This window comes from Palaemon carinicauda, chromosome 15 (genome assembly GCF_036898095.1).
Source record: "Palaemon carinicauda isolate YSFRI2023 chromosome 15, ASM3689809v2, whole genome shotgun sequence".
NCBI lineage: Eukaryota > Metazoa > Arthropoda > Malacostraca > Decapoda > Palaemonidae > Palaemon > Palaemon carinicauda.
Window position 1 is genome coordinate 70799254 of NC_090739.1, and position 18631 is coordinate 70817884.

Below are 18631 nucleotides of genomic sequence, written 5' to 3' on the forward strand. Positions count from 1 at the left end.
TGTGAGGTGTCACAAGGAGATCTTGAAGAGAAGAGAATGCAATCCCAGCAAACAAACTTGTGTATGTACTTCAAAATGGTAGAGAGGCCTGCACCTGAATCTCAACCCTCTACCTCTGCAGCTTTTCCTGTACCTATTCCAGCGTCTTTAGCATCTCACCCTGATTCTCCAGCATCTCGTCCTGACTCTCCAACTCCTCTTTTAGCTTCTCATCCCCTCTTCCACCACATCCATCATCTCATCCTGACTCTCCAGCTCCTCTTCCAGCTTCTCCAGCATTTTAAAATTACTCCATCCACTTAGCCTGTCTCTCCACCTCTTACAATGCCCGTTCTAGTGTGCAGGAAAACCATAAGAATAAAGGTAAGGCATTGTTATATATACAGTAAAGTACAGTAATAATGTCTACTATTACTGTAATAGTGTAGGTACACTATTGTATAGAGTACAGTAATTCATGAATTGTAATGGACTATTTTCTATCTTTTTTAAAGTATGTTATGCATATACAGAATGTATTTATGTATATACATACAATATGTTGTATAAAAATCAAACTTATGACGAAAATTGACTTTTGGCACATCGTAAGAACAGATCTCCAGGACCTCCTGTAATGAAGTCTGCTCCTCCCATACCCAGTTGCCTTCTACAATATTGAGGCTATTGCTAAGGACTACCCCAATTGTTTCAAGCCTGGTTTAAGACCCTAGCCTACAGCAGAGATGGATACTTATGAGACGCTGGTAAATTTGGTTTTGCAAGAGTGGGTTCTTAGCAGTACCATATCTCTCTTAACAAGAGGTTCTCCCTTGGTGAAAGATGTAGTTAAGGCCCATCACCCCATCCTTCCCATTGGAAGTGCTTGTGACTTTCATGTATTTCTTTCTTACCACTTGATTACAAATGTGATAATAAAAAAATGAGATATACAGCCTTAAAGATTTCTCAGGCATGCCATGCCTTGCTTTAGTGATGCTTCATGCCTAATTGGTTTCTGACCCCAAGGTTCCTCATCTCCTCCCTGAAAACTTTGTTCACAAATTGGGAAAAAGCTCACCACTGCTAAGAATGATCCTCGACCTCAGTTTCCATATAACTTTGATATTCCCTCGGTGGTTCTCAAAGGTCTTTCAGTCAGAAGTCCAAGTAGTGTGAGCAAGTTTCCTTGGCAAGCTTAAATCCTTTTTTCTTTTTACTATCATAGAGGCTATTCTCTTTCCAACTTGAATAAAAGTAAGAAATTAATCCTAAAATACTCCACAGATGGACAAAAGATGATTTTTCTCATTTTCAACTCAATAAAAAATTCATGGTTTCAAATAACATTTTTATGAAACATCATAGTTGTAATTTTTCAAGAAAGAATTGATTCTGGATACAAGGTTCATTTGTCTGAATTACAAACACCAAAATTAAGTATTCTTCGCGAATAAAGGAGATTGGGCTATATAATGAATGCCAAAATTATCTAGACAAAGATTATTAACAATAGAGAGAAATTATTCAAAAATTTCAAAAGCAAAATAGGTATAACTGAAACGAGGCACTTTCTCTATTTATAAAGCAGTCTTCTTAGTTCAATAGTTATAATTGGTGATTCTTATTTCTTCTAAGAAGTTTTGTTAGGAAAGGATTTTGAAAACCTTCAAGCATAATTTGTTACATTCTTTTAAACAATGTAACAGGATAATTTAATGAGAGGGTCTTATCAGTTGCTGTCAGTTCTATTTTTATCAGCTTTGTTTCCTTGATACATATTTTGATTCTATTGTTGTTTGTAGCTTCTTTTATATATATAATATTTCAGTTTTTATGTCTGTTTCAAGTACAGTATTCTAATTTCTGTTGTTTCGACCCTGATTGCCAACTTGTTTATAAATATATTCAAGTACTGTAAATGTTACCTATCAATCGTTTGTAGTAATTCTATCATCCATAATGTCTGCTTTCTTTCACTTCCTGGTTTAAGTCTCAACTTCTTTGTACACTTTGAGACTGACTCACATGTATAAAGCTGCTCTAAACCCTATAAGTTTTTAATTCATTACTCCTTTTAGATGAATAAGTTATTTACATTTTAACAAAATTTCTTTAATCTATTTATTTCCAAAGCTTTTCATTTGTTGATAGTTGAAGTTAGAACATTCACAGGGACTGGGTTATGACAATAATTCATCCAAAACTTTACCTATGGTCAATCACATACGACAAATTTGAGGAAAGAATAGAAATATAGTGCTTCAACATACTGTAACACATTTGTGGAATGTCACAGTCCAAAGATGCCTTTGAATTGTTTATAATTCAAATAAGAACATATTTTTTGTAACAAAGAATTATTTGGACAATAGTTTGTTCCTCCATGAATACAGACCTTCGTCCATCAGGAGGAATGAGATTCTGGCAAAAGCTGGAAAAAGCCAATGAAAAATTATTGAGGTTCTAGCAGCCACTGGTGGTACAGGTCTGTCAGTGCACCGAGCCTTCATTCTGATTGTCGAGCTGCACAGATGTGTTCTCAATGCTCTTCAACCAGCCTGAAGATTTTTACCAATACAGTATCTCTTTTTCTCATTTCAGTATGATTGCAAAACAACTTAGCAGCTTGCAGATGTGGCTAAGGCTGTCAGACTGACACTGTGGCACCTTCATGAGCATGGTTGAAGTTGATCCTCAATCTTTCTGTCTATCATGCAGAGGACACCGTTGCACTTCGGACTCTCCTTGTGATGTGTGCAGGGAGTGGGCAAGATTTCAGAGTAGATGGAAGAAGAGATCTAACCGTCATCGTTCTTCCTTGGGTTTATCCTCGAGATCGGGAAAATCGGCGAGATTGCAACTTCTGCCTTCTGAAAATTTGTCACCTTAGCCATTCTTTGATTAACTCTTCGGAGGACAAGTCGATGAAGACCGATGACCATACATTCACCGTGCAAGTTTCCAAGGCAACTTCTGCCTTCTGAAAATTCCTCATCTCAGCCATTCTTTGGTTAACTCTTCGGAGGACAAGCCGAAGAAGACCAATGACCTTACTTTCGTGGAGCAAGTTCCCCGGGCATTACTGTACACCTCCCTGATTGCCCGAGAAACAGAAAGGCTTCCTCTTGTGAAGAGTGCCCCTGTAACCCTACAAGCATCTGTTACTCTGGTAATACCGAAATAGCCACATGCAGATTGGTATCCGAACCATTTAAGTCTCTCGAAAGAAGCTCTGAGAAAGCTCCCGATGTGGTACAACCTCCTATGTCAGTTGCACGTAAAGATACACCACAGTAGAGTGAATTAGCTGCTGCTCCTCAAGCAAAACCTTGTGCTTCTCCACCTAAGTAGGCACCTCAATGCCGTCTGTTACCTAAATCAGACCACTCTCATTATAAAGAAGGATAGAGAATCCTTACACTCCTTTCGGTGCAGGAGTAAAGTCGAGGTCATCGTGGATCCTATTAGGGTCAATATTCCGCCCCACTTAATCACCTGTGGGGAGATGCCTACAAAATAATAGGGGAGAGCCCTATTGGTAAAGGTTCTTCGTTCAGGATATTGCATCCCATTCAAGAACTGTCGCCCACCTCTAACTCAAACTACAACGAACCTGTCACTGTATTTGAAGGGATCAGTGAAGGACTGGACTTCTCTTACAATACAAGGTTCAGAAAATGATAGTAAAGAATGCCAGAATTAGTCCAAGACAGGTTTTCCAGTTTATAAAGCAGAAAAGCTGACAGGAGGCTGAAGACCTATCATAGACCTTTCCAATTTGAACCGGTTCATTCTCCAAGCACAGTTCATGATAGAAACACTCAACATAGTAATTCAGAATACTTGACGGAACAACTTCCTGCTATCCATAGACCTTAAGGATGCCTACTTCCCCGTCCCAAACCATCCAAGATCAAGGAAGTAGTGTATCTGCTTTTCCTTCAGAGGAAAGATCTTAAAATTTTGAATACAGTATTTTGCTTCGCCCTATCTGTGACAAACCAAGTTTTTACTCGTCTGTTCACTCATTTCCTCATGAGCTCATGCTATGGGGATCAAACTCCTTCGTTACTAAGATGATTGACTGTTAATGGCGGATTCAAGAGCTCTGTTTACCCACCACAGAGACCTTCTCGGTTTTTGTAGCGATCTTGGAATCTGTCTGAATCCCAAGAAACAGACCTCGAGCCCCAGCGCTGTATACAGTATCTTGTTATAGATATAGACTTGGTCCAAGCCAGAGTGTTTTCATCAGAAAAGACAGGATCCTTCGGCTTCAACAGGTTGTAGCACTGTTCCATGAAAAGTTCTTTCTCCATACCAACTTATGGTAAAAGCTCTTGGGGCATCTAGCATCCCTGGAGAAGATAGTTGAATTTGGGAGGATGTATACCAGATCAATTCATTGGACTTTGAAATCCAAATGGTTTCAGTTAACCGATTCCCCCTTCCGTTCTGCTGAAGGTACCTCGGGATGTCACAACGGACCTAAAGTGGTGGTTCCAGACGAACCTGCTAGTTGGATCCTCACTATAGGAACAGCCTCCAGACTTTCTCCTGTTCTCAGATGAATCTTGGCAAGCGTGAGAAACCCCCTTCAGACACAACTGATTTTGGGCCTATGGACATAGGAAAAAAAAAATTCCACATTAACTACCTGGAAATGAAAGCAGAGTACCTAACGTTATACCACTTTACAGACACCGTCAAATGTCACTTGATAGTGTTGATTAGCAACAACACAACTGTAGTGACTTATGTCAACAGTCAATGGGGGTTCAATCTTTAACCACCTTTGCAAGTTGACTGTTAGGACGCACCAGTGGAGTCTAGTGAATGCTGTTCACCTCACAGCCCATTTCATCCAGGGAAGAGGAATGTGATAACAGACAATCTAAGCCAACTAGGGTTGATAACTGGTTTAGAATGGTCTCTGAATCCTATAGTAGAGAGGGCACTCCTGACTTTGAGGGGATCCCGACCATCGAAAAGTTTGTCACTCACCTCATTCACAAACTGGCAGTGTATCATTCCCCAGTCCTGGACCCAGCGGCAGTGAGTGAAGACGCATTCCAACACACCTAGGATGGAATAGACTGTTCCACTTTTTCTCCCCTCTGCGTAATCCGCAGTTCCTGAACACAATACAAATGTCACAAAACCCAAAAAGTAACGGTAGTGGCGCTGAAGTGGCCTCATGTGGAGTGGTATCCAGACCTACATCTCGTAGAACACGAGAAATTCCAAGTTAACCAACCCTACTATGCAAGTCACAAGTGAAAAGGTTCCACACATCACTGTCATGCCTGTCCCTTCACGGCTTGAGATTGTCCAGCAACTCTTCTGGAAAAATTGTTTTTTCAAGACCAACTTCACAACAACTTTCAGGATATTTGCAAGTCCTCCACAGCAGTCTATCAGCCAAAGTGGTCCCTCTTCTGGAACCGGTGTTGCTAACTGACATTTTATCTTACCTGCGGGAAGAGAAACTTCTCTCAGTCGTAGTGGTGAAAAGCTATCGCTCAGCCTTAGCCAGGTTTTTAGACAGAAGGGAATTGACCTTTCTTCCTTGTGGGAGCTTTCGGCTTTGACTAAGAGCTCTGAATAGTCTTATCTGCCACAGAAAATCAAAACTCCAACTTAAGAGTGTGATCAAGGTTTTATGGTCCCTAAACATTGTACCATACAAAACTCTGCATAAGGCTTCACATAGAGGCATCAGACTTGAAGCAGCTTTCCTTCTCACCTTAGATTCATCAGAATGAGCAAGTGAGCTCCATGGCATCTCTTTTATTATTTTCACACTCCATGAAAAAATCATATTTCTTGTTTCATCAACTGTTACTATCTTTTTGAGCACTCATTTTTTTTAAATGTAAGGGGTATTTCATTACTACTGTAAATACTTTCAGTGTCGTAAGTGTTAATACCAAAAGAAAGTTGTTGGTATAGAGTTTTGCATAACAGTTTTGATAACTGAACCAACTCCTTTGTTCTTTCCAAGTCTTTTTGACACACAAGTTCTGTATTTTTCCTGGTAGGAGGGGTGAGACACTTTTGAAGGCATGCTTCTAATATTCCTGACAAGGTATGGAAAGAGAAGTGGTGTGCAAACAAACATTTCACCACAATATATAAATGCCGCTGGTCGAGGCTTAGTTCAAGAAGAAAGAGAAATCAAAATGAAAATAACAGTTACTGAGAGAGGATGCTGTTTACATGATCCCTTTATTTATTTCTGCAGGAACAAAAGGGTTTTACATATTTCACAGCAAAAAACTTTCTTTTATATTCTATTTTAGTCAGAATTCGAGGAAGTTTAATTGAAATGATCCGGTTCTAATTACAACTGTACATTGGTTAGATTGCGGTTTTTCTATTTTTCACAAGCTGATGGGATGTACTTGTATATCATGTCCTATACACAGAGATGCTTTTTAAGTTGGTTTATTACGACTCACAGTATTCCCTGTTCTGTTTTCAATTCACAGTCAATAAAATTTGAGTATTCCCTTGCATATAAATATACACCCACCAGTCATGCTAGAACATTTTATATCATTAGGTATCAAATATTCTCCCAAAACCTCTTGCATTGGTGTGTGAATCATTGATTCAGTAATTAAGTAAATGTTGGGCTGAGTAATTGGTTCAGTAATTACATAAACACAGAGAGAGAGAGAGAGAGAGAGAGAGAGAGAGAGAGAGAGAGAGAGAGAGAGAGAGAGAGAGAGAGAGAGAGTGTGTGTGTGTGTGTGTGTGTGTGTGTGTGTGTGTGTGTGTGTGTGTGTGTGTGTGTGTGTGTGTGTGTGTCACTAATAGCTCTTCCAATGCTTCAAGCCATGCAGATAAAAACAAATGACAACTAAAGCACCAGACCAATATGCATATATTCTAGTTACTTATTAATGTATGAGCAGCACCTATATAGATAAATGGGTAGCTATTACACAATAAGAAAGCAAAATACAATACAGAATAAAGCTAACACATTATAAGATAAGCAATAAGTGCATACACCTGCTATGCTGAAAAGATTACCTCAAACAGTAATAAAATGTTTATGAAAACATACTTACTTATTCTACTTATGATAAGCAAAACTATAGAAAAAAAACATACCTGTGTGCCATGAATGATGCGAACAGGACATTTGATCGGATAACCGCCTTCTTGGTCTAGATCCAACTCGTAGGGCATCATTTCTTCAAATACACGGAAGGACAAAGGATAAGCCCCATACTTTGGATCATTATATTCATAATGACCACCTTTATCTAAGATCTCTACAAGAACTGACGGTGCACGACTTCTCATTCGCTCCAAATAGTAGTTTGAAAAATTTATTGATGGAGCCATTAATAACAATTTTCCAAACTTTTTTGGATGTTTTCTTGCTAAACAAGCAGCAATCTGAAATACAGTAGAATAGACCTTATTATTAACATACAGGGACTTTACAAAAAAATTGTCTACTAACCTTGTTGAATAAACAGAAATTAGGACACATGAAACATCACTTAAAACTTGATAATCATTTAAGCCGCTGGATATAGTGTGTAGATTTAGAAAAATATTTGAAGTATTGTAGGATAACACTGCCAAAATTTACTATATAATTATCTTTCAAACTATTTTATTGACTTGTGTATCAGTTCAAATTGCTGATTGTGTTAAAAAGAACAGAATCAGATTATGGAGGTACAAGTAATATTTCTAAATACTGAGTGAATTCGTTCCAGAGTGGATTTCGTATCATGATTTTTTCGTATAAAAAGGGCAGTTTACATGTAAATCGCCTAAATCGTTCCAAGCAACACAAAAACATGACATTGAATTTTATAATAAAGCTATACTTTCTTAGCCACAATGAAATAAAACCAAATATTGTACATTTCAATCATTCAATACTTAACCTGGCCGTTAATAGCTTTCGAGTGAGGCGATGTTTGAAAGCAAAAGTGGAGGCAGAGAAGGAAGACAAACCGCAGAAAACATTAAAAAGTGACAGAAAACATAAAACTAGATTTTAAGAAACACATTAAGAAATGGCAGAAAACAATAAAACTTGAATTTACAAACAACGCAATGTTGACTGATTTCGGCCATATTCCTTAGCGATCTTACTTAACCGCATAACAACATCATATTTCTTGATTATCTGATGCTTCATCTCCATAGAAAGCATACTCTTCTTTCCTTGAACATCAGCAACACTCTTATGACCCATGGCTAATACTGTACGAGTTGAATAAAGCAACAGAATAACTATTAAGTATGAAAGAGAAGTCACCAACACGAATTCAATGTGAAGGATAGTACTGCCAAAACAAAAGGGTCGAGGAACGCTGATACCTAGATGCATGATGGAAAAAATACTGCCCAATAGGAGAGCAGGATCTTACGGTGGTAACTAGCACCAGGGTAGGGAGATAATCAATGGGAGAGCAGAGCAACGCTAGCGAGTTTACAGTTTTGCGGAGTGGGAATTTTAAAATTATTTTCTCGGCGGCCAGGCGAATCTTGTTTCGTATCATGAAGGGTTTTTCGTAATATGAGGCAAAAAATTCTTCATACCTCTTTTCGTACCATGAATTTTTCATTTACTCAAGCTCTCATATCGAGAGGTATCACTGTATTCAAGATTCTTCTACAGAATCGTGATGGACTTGAAACCAACAGAAATTCATGGACAACTTAGTACCTACATTCTGAACTGCCAGGATCTGGCTATTCTGATCGACTAGAATAGTTAAAGTGAGTTACTACTTAGACATAAATGACAACACAATGACAGCTCTCCTTTACCCCACAGAGAAAAGAATTCTCATATTTATTATTAGCCTAAAAATATCCCCCCCCGAGTCCACTTCGATGTGATTATCTTTCAACAGGAACATGATCTGGCCAAAAAATTAGTTCTGTAAAGCAGATTCAGAATCACTTGATATAACTCAGGTTTTGGTCAGCAGGTCTCCAACCCACATGTATACCAATAACAGGAAATGGATATACTGGAAGAGCTCTTGGGCACAACAAGAGACGATGCACTGCTCCATTAAGGAGGAAGCGGAGGGACTTCTGAAAGGACTGGAGAATGGGAACCTGGATATAACCATCCTTATATCAGGAAATATAGATCTCCTTCTCTTATGGAACTAAATACAGTTCAAACTGTTTCCTTCCTGAATATGATTACTGTACAAACTGGTTCAAGGGAGAAGTTGAAGACCAGTTTCCTGCCTCCAGGTGACTTCTCCACCTAGAGGAGTAAACTGCAGAAGCCCAAAAATCCATCTTGAATATTTTCGAGCACAATCTTCACCAACATCCTTTAGACCACTGCAACAATACAAGGGCTTTCAGTGATGTTGTAGGATAGTTACGAAAGCTATATGTTATAAGATAGGAGCAGGCCTACAGTCCAGAAAAGGTAATAAATACCCATCCGGAAGGACAATCAGTACATATTACTCTGACATGTTTCACAATGGCATATCAGACATCCTAATTGCAGCAGGAGGAGAGGGGTTACTCTAATACATGCATTTCACTCTACCTCTCCCCTGCCTCCCTTCCTGAACTGGTCAGGTTGGGAGACTGCAAAGCGCTGTGCATGTGCAGGATCCTCCAGAGTGTAGAAAGTTGCAGATGGTCCTGATTGGGGAGTAGAGAAGGATATGGTAACCATCATCCAAACCAATCCTGCAGGCATGGCCACACCCAATGATCTATCAGAAGATGTCTTCGAAGTGCCAGAGCCCTTGAAGGAGACTGTATGATATATCAGGAAGTCCTGCAAAGCAGGTCTCCATTTCTCTCACCACCTACACATGACCCCTCACCAAGAGTGATAAGGATCCCACACCAAAGCATTTTAATGTGACAGTCCTTCTTCAGGACCAACATATTTTGAAAATTGAAACACCAGCATGTCCCTCTTCTTCAAAACCAAATTGACCCATTATTTTGCTGCCTGGTGTTAATAAGCCTCCTGTACTTCTCCAGTGCCAAGAGATATTAACCACGCTGTTTTAACGAAATATGTCACAGTACCAGACTATTGGTCGAGCCACGAGACTGCTTAGAGGGTGGCAATGGCAGACGTCCACATGGCTGCCGACTCATTAGTCAAGAGGAATGTGCCTTCTGATCTAAGTCTCTCACTGACAGGTCAACCCAAAGACATGAGAAAGCAAAAGACTCAGGCATATAGAACCATGGCTCCCTCGAAAGCATGGAGTGGGGGGTGACCTTGTTAGTGAGAGAGTGTTCAGATCCACAGACCTAATCATCAACTCAATTCAGGGGCAAAGAAGATCTCAAACCTAGTGGGGCACCAAGAGCCAATCAATGTTCAAGGTGCTACCTGAAGCTGATTCACCCCTTTCATTATTCTCAAGAATGAGTGCAAGAAGCTCCACAAAGGAATACTTTAGCTGTGGGTTCCCTACTTCTGATGGTACTGGACCAAGGTCTAATACCTTCAGGTCAAGGGAATCCTGATCATCCTTATCTCTTACAAGGTATGAAGGCTCAAAAGGCTGCTCAGATCTACTGCCCCTCCACTGAATATAAGCGTTCTGTCCCAAGGATAGAATCAGCAATATTAACTGCAGCCAATGGTGGACTAAATGGTTGTCAACAGGGAAAGAAATATCTCTGGCACCGATCAAACCTGAGACAAAAGAAGCAAAAAGTACCTTTTCCTCTGTTGATTGTGATGGAGTGAAAGCCTTGACTCTGTGGTCTTGAGCCCCCAACCCAATGCTAACTGCCTGCTCTTCACTGCTCAAAGACTTTATTGACAAGTGATAAATTCTCCACATGGGACACTAAAGTATCATTAATGGAGATGGGAGCAGCGTTCCCCTGTCCGGGTAGAAATGTGAAGGAGATAGTCCAGCTGACCAAAGGAAAGAGTGTATGTTATACATTTCTGGCAAGCCTGCTACTGGGGTAATCATGTCAGCTCCCTGGCCATTGGCCCCAAAGGGCTGAGGCTCTGGGCCATGTTCCTAGCCCCCAAGGATCAGCCGGCCCAATGGAAAGAGAACATGGGACAGCACAGGGCCATACATCTTTGAGCAGCATGGTTACATGGGTAGTCAATCCAGCCAATCAGCCAGCATAACAAAAAGAGTGCATTTTTGTCTTATTTTTATTTTTTGAGAGAGAGAGAGAGAGAGAGAGAGAGAGAGAGAGAGAGAGAGAGAGAGAGAGAGAGAGAGAGAGAGAGAGAGAGAGAGAGAGAGAGAGAGAGAGAGAGAGAGAGTATCGATTGTTTGTTGTGAGAAAGACTGTTGGTATAAATGAGATTGTTTGTTTATGTTTTTAGCTAGGTTACGACAGTGGTAAATGTCTTGGGTGAATGGCTTTTTTGACTGCAGTAAGCGTCAGTTCTGTGTAATTTGAAAGCTGGATTATTATATATTTTTACCAGTGTGGAAGTTATTACATATTTTTGCAGGCCGTGATTCCTCCTTTGATTGCTGTTATTGATGATGATGATGATTACGACCACAATTAGGGAGGCAGCTATGGCAAATTGGCCACACAGTGTATTGTTAACCACAAAGCTGTGGTAGTTTGCCGTTAAAGACAGTTGGCAGTGTGTGGACGACTGTATTGGTGTCTATAAAATATATATATATACAGTGAACCCTCGTTTATCGCGGTAGATAGGTTCCAAACCCGGCCGCGATAGGTGAAAATCCGCAAAGTATTGACACCATATTTACCTATTTATTTAACATGTATATTCGGACTTTTAAAACCTTCCCTTGTACGTAGTACTGTTAACAAACTACCCTTTAATGTACAGAACACTTAATGCATGTACTACAGTACCCTAAACTAAAACAGGCACAAATATTAAAGGCGATTTTATATCATGCGTTTCCTAAACACGCTAAAAAGCACGATAAAAAATGGCAACCAATGTTTTGTTTACGTTTATCTCTGATCATAATGAAGAAACAAACTCATTTAGTGTACACATATATGTATAGGTTAGTTTTTGCATCGATTATATTGATGTATACAGTATGTTGATTTTGTTATTACCAATGTTTTACTTAATTTTTCTTAGGACTTCCAAATGAAATGTTTTTCTTTATGACGCCGCCTGAAACGACGGCGTCATAAAGTACGCTCAGTAAACAACCACGCTCAGAACAAAGAAGGCATTTAACGCGCATGAAGAAAGTGATAAATAATGATATTTACAGTAAAAGCATTTACAAAATATGTTATTACAAATATTATTTACCGTATCTATATAAAATCATACAGTACATACTGTAAGTAGCAAAGCAGGAAACCAATTTACGAGAGAGAGAGAGAGAGAGAGAGAGAGAGAGAGAGAGAGAGAGAGAGAGAGAGAGAGAGAGAGAGAGAGAGATTGTTTTACGTACGTAAATGTAAATTTTAAACAAAAAAATATGATAGGTTACAACATGTATACTCTTCAGACTTTTAAAACCTTCCCTTTAACTTAATGCATACAGTACTAAACTATAAAACAGGCACAAATATTAAAATGTTAGAATATTAAAGTAAAAAATAAAGATTGTTACTGTACTCACCACGAAAGAGGTTCAAGAAAAACTTGAATGATGATGGCGATGAATTTGCTGCACAGTAGAAATGATGATGATGAAGCTGATGATGTCTTCTACTGTGCAGCCAATAATAGTATTTTACGTCTCTTCAGACGGAGGTGTCTTTTCCTGGGACACCTCTTCAACTTCTTCCTGAGACACTTCTTCAATTTCTTCTGAGGGCATTGTGATCGGAAGTTGCTGCCGCTGCTTCTTTTTTCGCAAGAGCATCCTGTAAGGAGCCATGTGTTCATCGATCTTGGTGCAGAATTGTACAGAACGAACCATATCCTCGTCCAACTCTTGCGACATTTCTTTCACCTCATTCGCAAGCTTGCAGAGCTTGGCAAGCCGTTCTAATGTTAAGACCGTTTCTTCGACATTTTCTTGGATCTCTTCCTGTGTTTCACTGTCTTCACTGCCCGATTTCGTCAGGTCTTCGAGGTCTGCGGCCGCGTAACTTCTACTGTCTTTTAACATAGTATCGAGAAGCGTCACCTTCTCAGCAATCGTCATCATCTTTCGGTGCTGTTTAGGCTCACTACCAGCCTTAGTAGAAGCAGAAGGCTTGGGAGGCATTGTACAGTAGGGTTTAACAGAAAGTTCAACAAAAAGTTCAACTTAAAACAGTCACGCACAGCACAGATTAAAGTTCACAATTAACAACGTCAACACAGCGATACAGCGGGAGACAAAGTGACCGCGGAAAGAGATGCTGCGGGTTGGAGAAGCGGTTAAAACACCAATCAGAGGCTAGATTACAAAACTTGGGTTCTGATTCGTCATCTATCAGCGCTTGAACCAATCACAACCCAATTCAAAGTACAAGATACCCTGCGTACAGTATACTGTACAGTAATAATAATAATAAATAATGATACTGTAATAATAATAATAATAATAATGATAATAATAATAATAATAATAACAATAATAATTTTAATAACAACAACAATAATAATAATAATAGCTTTACGTACGCTATTTTACGCTTTTGTTGTAGGATGTGTGTGTGTGTCTCTCTCTCTCTCTCTCTCTCGTACGCTTATTCGAAATGGGATTTTTGCAACAAAGAATATTATTGGATGCAGTACTACGTACGTATACATACAAAAGATTCATGGAAAAGAAGCACTTCCATTACATTTGTAGTAATGTACAGTACAGTAGTAGCCAACAGCAGCCTTACACCATTCTAATATGGTATGACTGCATCTGATTTGCGTTTCATGTTCGATTTAATTTTACTACGTACTGTATACAGTACTGAATTATCGTATGATCACATTCTCTTTTCGTGTTTTATTTCTTTCTGTGCTTAATTATATGTCATATGTAATGCAATGAACAATCAGTAAGAGCAGATATTACTAATTACAGTATTAATGGAATTACAGGTAACGAAATATCGTATTTGGGGTCTTCAGATATTGCGGTATTTTCGAAATTTCCGGAAAATCCGCGATATGTATATATATATGGGTTATGGAAAAAACCCGCGAAGTGGTGAATCCGCGATGGTCGAACCGCGAAGTAGCGAGGGTTCACTGTACTTACATATTTTGGTGTTGGTGGTGTGCGGTTAATGTTAAGTTTTGATAGATTTTTTGGTTTATTTGAATGGTGTTTATTGTATATTTAGTGTTAAGTTTTTGGATGCAGTTGATTCTAGTTTTAAGTGTTAGTTTTTGAGAATATAGTTTTAAGGTTATGTTTTGTTTTTATGTCCTTTTTGTCCAAGAGTCCCGCTGCTGATAACGTAAGGGGAAAGTTTGTGTTGAGGAGGCAATTGTCTGCTAGAGTGATCAAGGGTGTGGGAGGGTTGTTTTTGCAACATCCTGCCACAAGGCCAGCCAAGGTTGCAACCCTGGGCCCATGGCTGGGAACCAGCCAACCCCCTCCCCCAAAAAAAAAAAAAGGTGGTGACATTAAAAACTCTATGGGGCTTTCTATGAATGGCCTTCCTGGAATTCTTTGACTTTTTCAAATGAAAAAAAGATCAGGATCATAAGAGGAGGTGGAGTAAGAGTTTAAACACGAGAGAGCAAACTCGTTCTTCCTCTTACCAACTTTTCCCTAAGGCTTTGCAGACAGAGAAGTTGTAGGTTTGAGCGACCATCAAAGATGATGCCCCTCCAAGGGGAGAAACCACATGGGTTGCTTCAAGAGGAACCATGACACTGGTGGAAACTGTTACAGGGGAAGCAATAAGCACCATCATTAACAATAGTAACACATACACAAGGGCTTGTCACAGGGCCACGGGCACAGTGGTGACTAACACAGAAGGATGATGAGCACAGGGGCCGACTAGCACAGTGTTCACCATCACTGGATCTTTCTCACACCTTTCAATGGTTTTGGCACTGAAGTTTTCACACGCCCTTCAATGGTTTCACAACTGGCCCTTTCAGCATAGAAAGTCTTCTTTAGCTTTGGACTCATTGTGGGAATCACCACTGGGGTCGCTAGCATTGGAGACATTCAAGGTCAAGTAGTCTTAGCTACTAGCTTCCTCAAAAAGGACATACTGTGAAGAGCCTATCTAAATTAACTAAAGAAAGAAAATCTTTCCATAGGTCAAACTCATTGATAGCGATCTACATAAATGACATTAAAGCTCCTGCTGGAGTGTGGCAATCCCCTCACACTCCATCAAACCTGAAAAAAACTCCATGATGTAGATCTGAGTTCTTTATGCTCCTAAAGCTTCAGCAACCAGTGAACTCGATGGGGAGAGCAAAATACTTTAGAGTCTCTTCAGTATTGTTTTGGGCATTGCCAAGAATGACAGAAGAGATGACTTAGTCTTCCATCCTCCTCAAAATATATTGTGGCTAATTAATAAGAGACCATGATCTACACTCAGCACATGGGTATATGGTAACTGCAAACAACAATACCTCTAAGAATGCATGGCGTGAGTGTGGATCTATTGCCACTTTAGCCATGAACCGATGCAGTTTTCACTCTTTCACCCACATGCACATTCATGCTTTGTTTCATAAATGACATGAAGCCAACATAGATCTTTCAAACTAAAAACTACCAACATGCACAATTCAAACTAAAAAAGCACAGGAAAAAGATTAAACCATCTCGGGCACAACCCAACAGTACATCTGTACTCACTGTGACCAAAGACAAAAGTGAAGACTCCTTGACAGGAGAGTGGGCAGGGCTCTTCACCCTCGCTCACCAACTGTCATAAACTACCTTGTTAATAAAGATTTCCAAGCTCATTTTAGCTTTGCTGAGGTAATTCCCTATTTTAATGGAGGAGATGTTTGTATAAACATACGAAGATAGTGGGGCTCGGTACTTTTACATTAAATTTTTGTGTAATTAATTTGTTATACAGCATGTACAGTAATATACAGGGGTTGATGAAAGTGGATTTCAGGTAAAGGAATGCATATTCTATAAAATCCTTTAATGTACACCCAGGTGTACACTTACTACAGTTTTGGAACCTTTGTTTGAAGAGCTCTCTTCTAAGAAGAGCCTGGTTGGTGAGACTTCTGTTATATTGATGTGTTTTGAAGTCGTGTCTACTAATAGCTCCATGATAAGTTTAGTAAAGGTCCATTAATCTGTTTTATTATGAATGTGCTACTGCATTTGCTCTTCTATACCAGTGAATCCTACAAATACCCAAAAATACTACTTCAAGGATTCCACAGGCCTCAAGGAGAATAATCAAATTTTCACATGTTAAGGAACGAAACTTACGACCTCAGGCTTAGAATTTTGGAAATTCACATTATTGCATTTTTAGTTAGGAGAGCATTATATTTCATATTTCAAATAACTTTGGAATAGAAATAAATTGTTTCATCACTGAAAAGTTCTTTTTATATATTTACAAAAGCACATTCGGTCTCGAACGTAACCCTCCAATACTCCTGGTATGGTAATTATTTATTTTCTTTTTCTTCACATTACTATCCCTTATACAGTAATTCTACCATTTTCTGATTCCCTGAGGAATAGATTACTGTACTCATTTTCTTATAAATCACTTGGTATTCATAAATAAACATTTGCTGCAAGTATGTTCCTCTCATTTCTTTATCTGCTCATTTATTCAGTATACATTATATACAATTTTTACATTATGATTATACTGAAAGATGTAAAAAGTGTCAGAGACGATAACTAAACAGGCCAAAAGCGTAAAATTTGCCCAGAAATACCAACAGACAAGAATATATTGTGTTAGCTAATCTTGCTTATGAGTGCATATTTGGTACATGTAGTGTATATATTGTATGTTCATTTGGGGAGTGATAGTTTTGGATTTGAGGGAAGGGGCTCACCATAGGTTACAAAATAACACCAAATTATTAAGTAATGATCAGGTTCCTATGATCCACAATGATGAGAAAAATACTGCTAAAAGCCCATACTTATACATTAAAAATTCTATTAAATCAATCATATTGTTTTAATGGGGCTGAGTCGTGATCCTTTAGGGTAGACTGTAACTGAATTATGACTTAAGATGCATACAGATGAAAATGCATGGTAAAGTGAAGAGAATAAACTAACACATATGATGATGACAGATTGAGAAATAAAAGTATGTGAGACACAGCCCTCTTGCCCATCTTTTGAAAATCTTAGTGCTTGTTTTAATATCTAATATGATATATTCCCCATCTTTGATCAGGGCTACAATAATAAATAATAGTTTTCTATTTTGCATGAACACATGAGAGAAACTTTGATATTGAAATGTTGCCTAAAAAAAAAAAATATTTTAAGCAAAACTTGACAACCATAAAGCTCATTCTAGAGGATATGCTACACTTAAAAAATGACAATTTGTCTTAAATTGTATTTTTCCTAGCTATACAAACCCTTCAACCATTTAATATAGGAGTGGTGTGCGCGGCCTCACCACTCCTATATTAAATGATTACGAGGTTTGTATATCGCGTTGGAACAAAGGGGAAATTTGAAAAAAAAAATATATAATAGAACATTGCAAATCATGAAATAGGTATAGCACAGAATCAAACCATACAATTACACTTACCCATGCACCCATTGAAGAGCCAATCACTAACTGTGGGCCTTCTGTCAGATACAAAAGTACTTCTTCCGCATCTTGAAGCCAATGTGAGAAGCGGGCATCCTTTAGTTCAATTGTGCCTTTAGATTCTCCAAGTGCTGTAGCATCATATCTGAGTATGAAAAATGAACAGGATTTTCTTAAAAAATCTAATATTTCCCCATGTATCTCTAAATCATAGGCTATGAACAAGATTCACAAAATTAGAATACCTGTAAATAAAACCAATTAAATTTATCACTGGTTTCTTCCCTATCCAGGAAAAGCAAATACAGTATTACCATGTCATCTCACCTGAAAAAACAGTGGGAACTGGCCCAAGATGTTTCCTTTACCTCATGTAACATTGATCAAGTCATCCTCAGGGACAACTCATTCTTTCCCTTTCGCGTCATAATTTAGTGCTTTACAGTTGGTAATTTTTTCCCCAATTTGCTATAAAAGCAGCCCCAATACCAGGTATGTTATCCTGTATTAACAAATCCAGACTTTACCTTAAATGAAATAATAATAAGGTATACCTAAGCACTGCTGACCTGCAATTGATTTCTGCTTCTTGTACAAATCATTATTCTCAAACTTCTAATCAAACGGAAGATAGTAGTTGGTAGACTAGCACGAAAGATAGGAATGTTAAACATAAGAAAGAAAGCAGTAATAATCCTGGCACTAATTCTCATCAAAGTAGAGCTTAGATAGCATCTCCCAATCACCCAAAATTAAACGATGGCATGGCGTAAATACAAACATTAAATCACGGAGGTTAGTTAACAGAGACACCCGTGAAGTTAAAATACATGAATACTTAGTGCCCTACTGTGGGTCAACTCATAACACCCCTTCAAAAAGACCACTACCTATACACAGTTGATAAAACCCTAGGTAACTGAATGTACAGTACTGCACTACATTGTTTTCATTTAGTTTCTATTACAGTATTTCAGTTCATATTACTTTTCAGAGGTAATTG

At 38.6% G+C, this 18631-nt stretch overlaps 1 protein-coding gene across 6 annotated transcripts in view; it reads right to left on the reverse strand.

Moving 5' to 3' along the window:
- Positions 1–18631, reverse strand: part of LOC137654660 (palmitoyl-protein thioesterase ABHD10, mitochondrial-like) — a 150824-nt gene that overhangs the window by 76434 nt on the left and 55759 nt on the right. For all 6 annotated transcript variants that reach the window (XM_068388507.1, XM_068388502.1, XM_068388506.1 and 3 more), the window contains exons 4-5: positions 17626–17773; positions 7105–7395 (exon numbers count right to left, since the gene is read on the reverse strand). In XM_068388507.1, coding sequence (XP_068244608.1) covers positions 7105–7395; positions 17626–17773 — 439 coding nt within the window. The remainder of the gene's footprint in view (positions 1–7104; positions 7396–17625; positions 17774–18631) is intronic.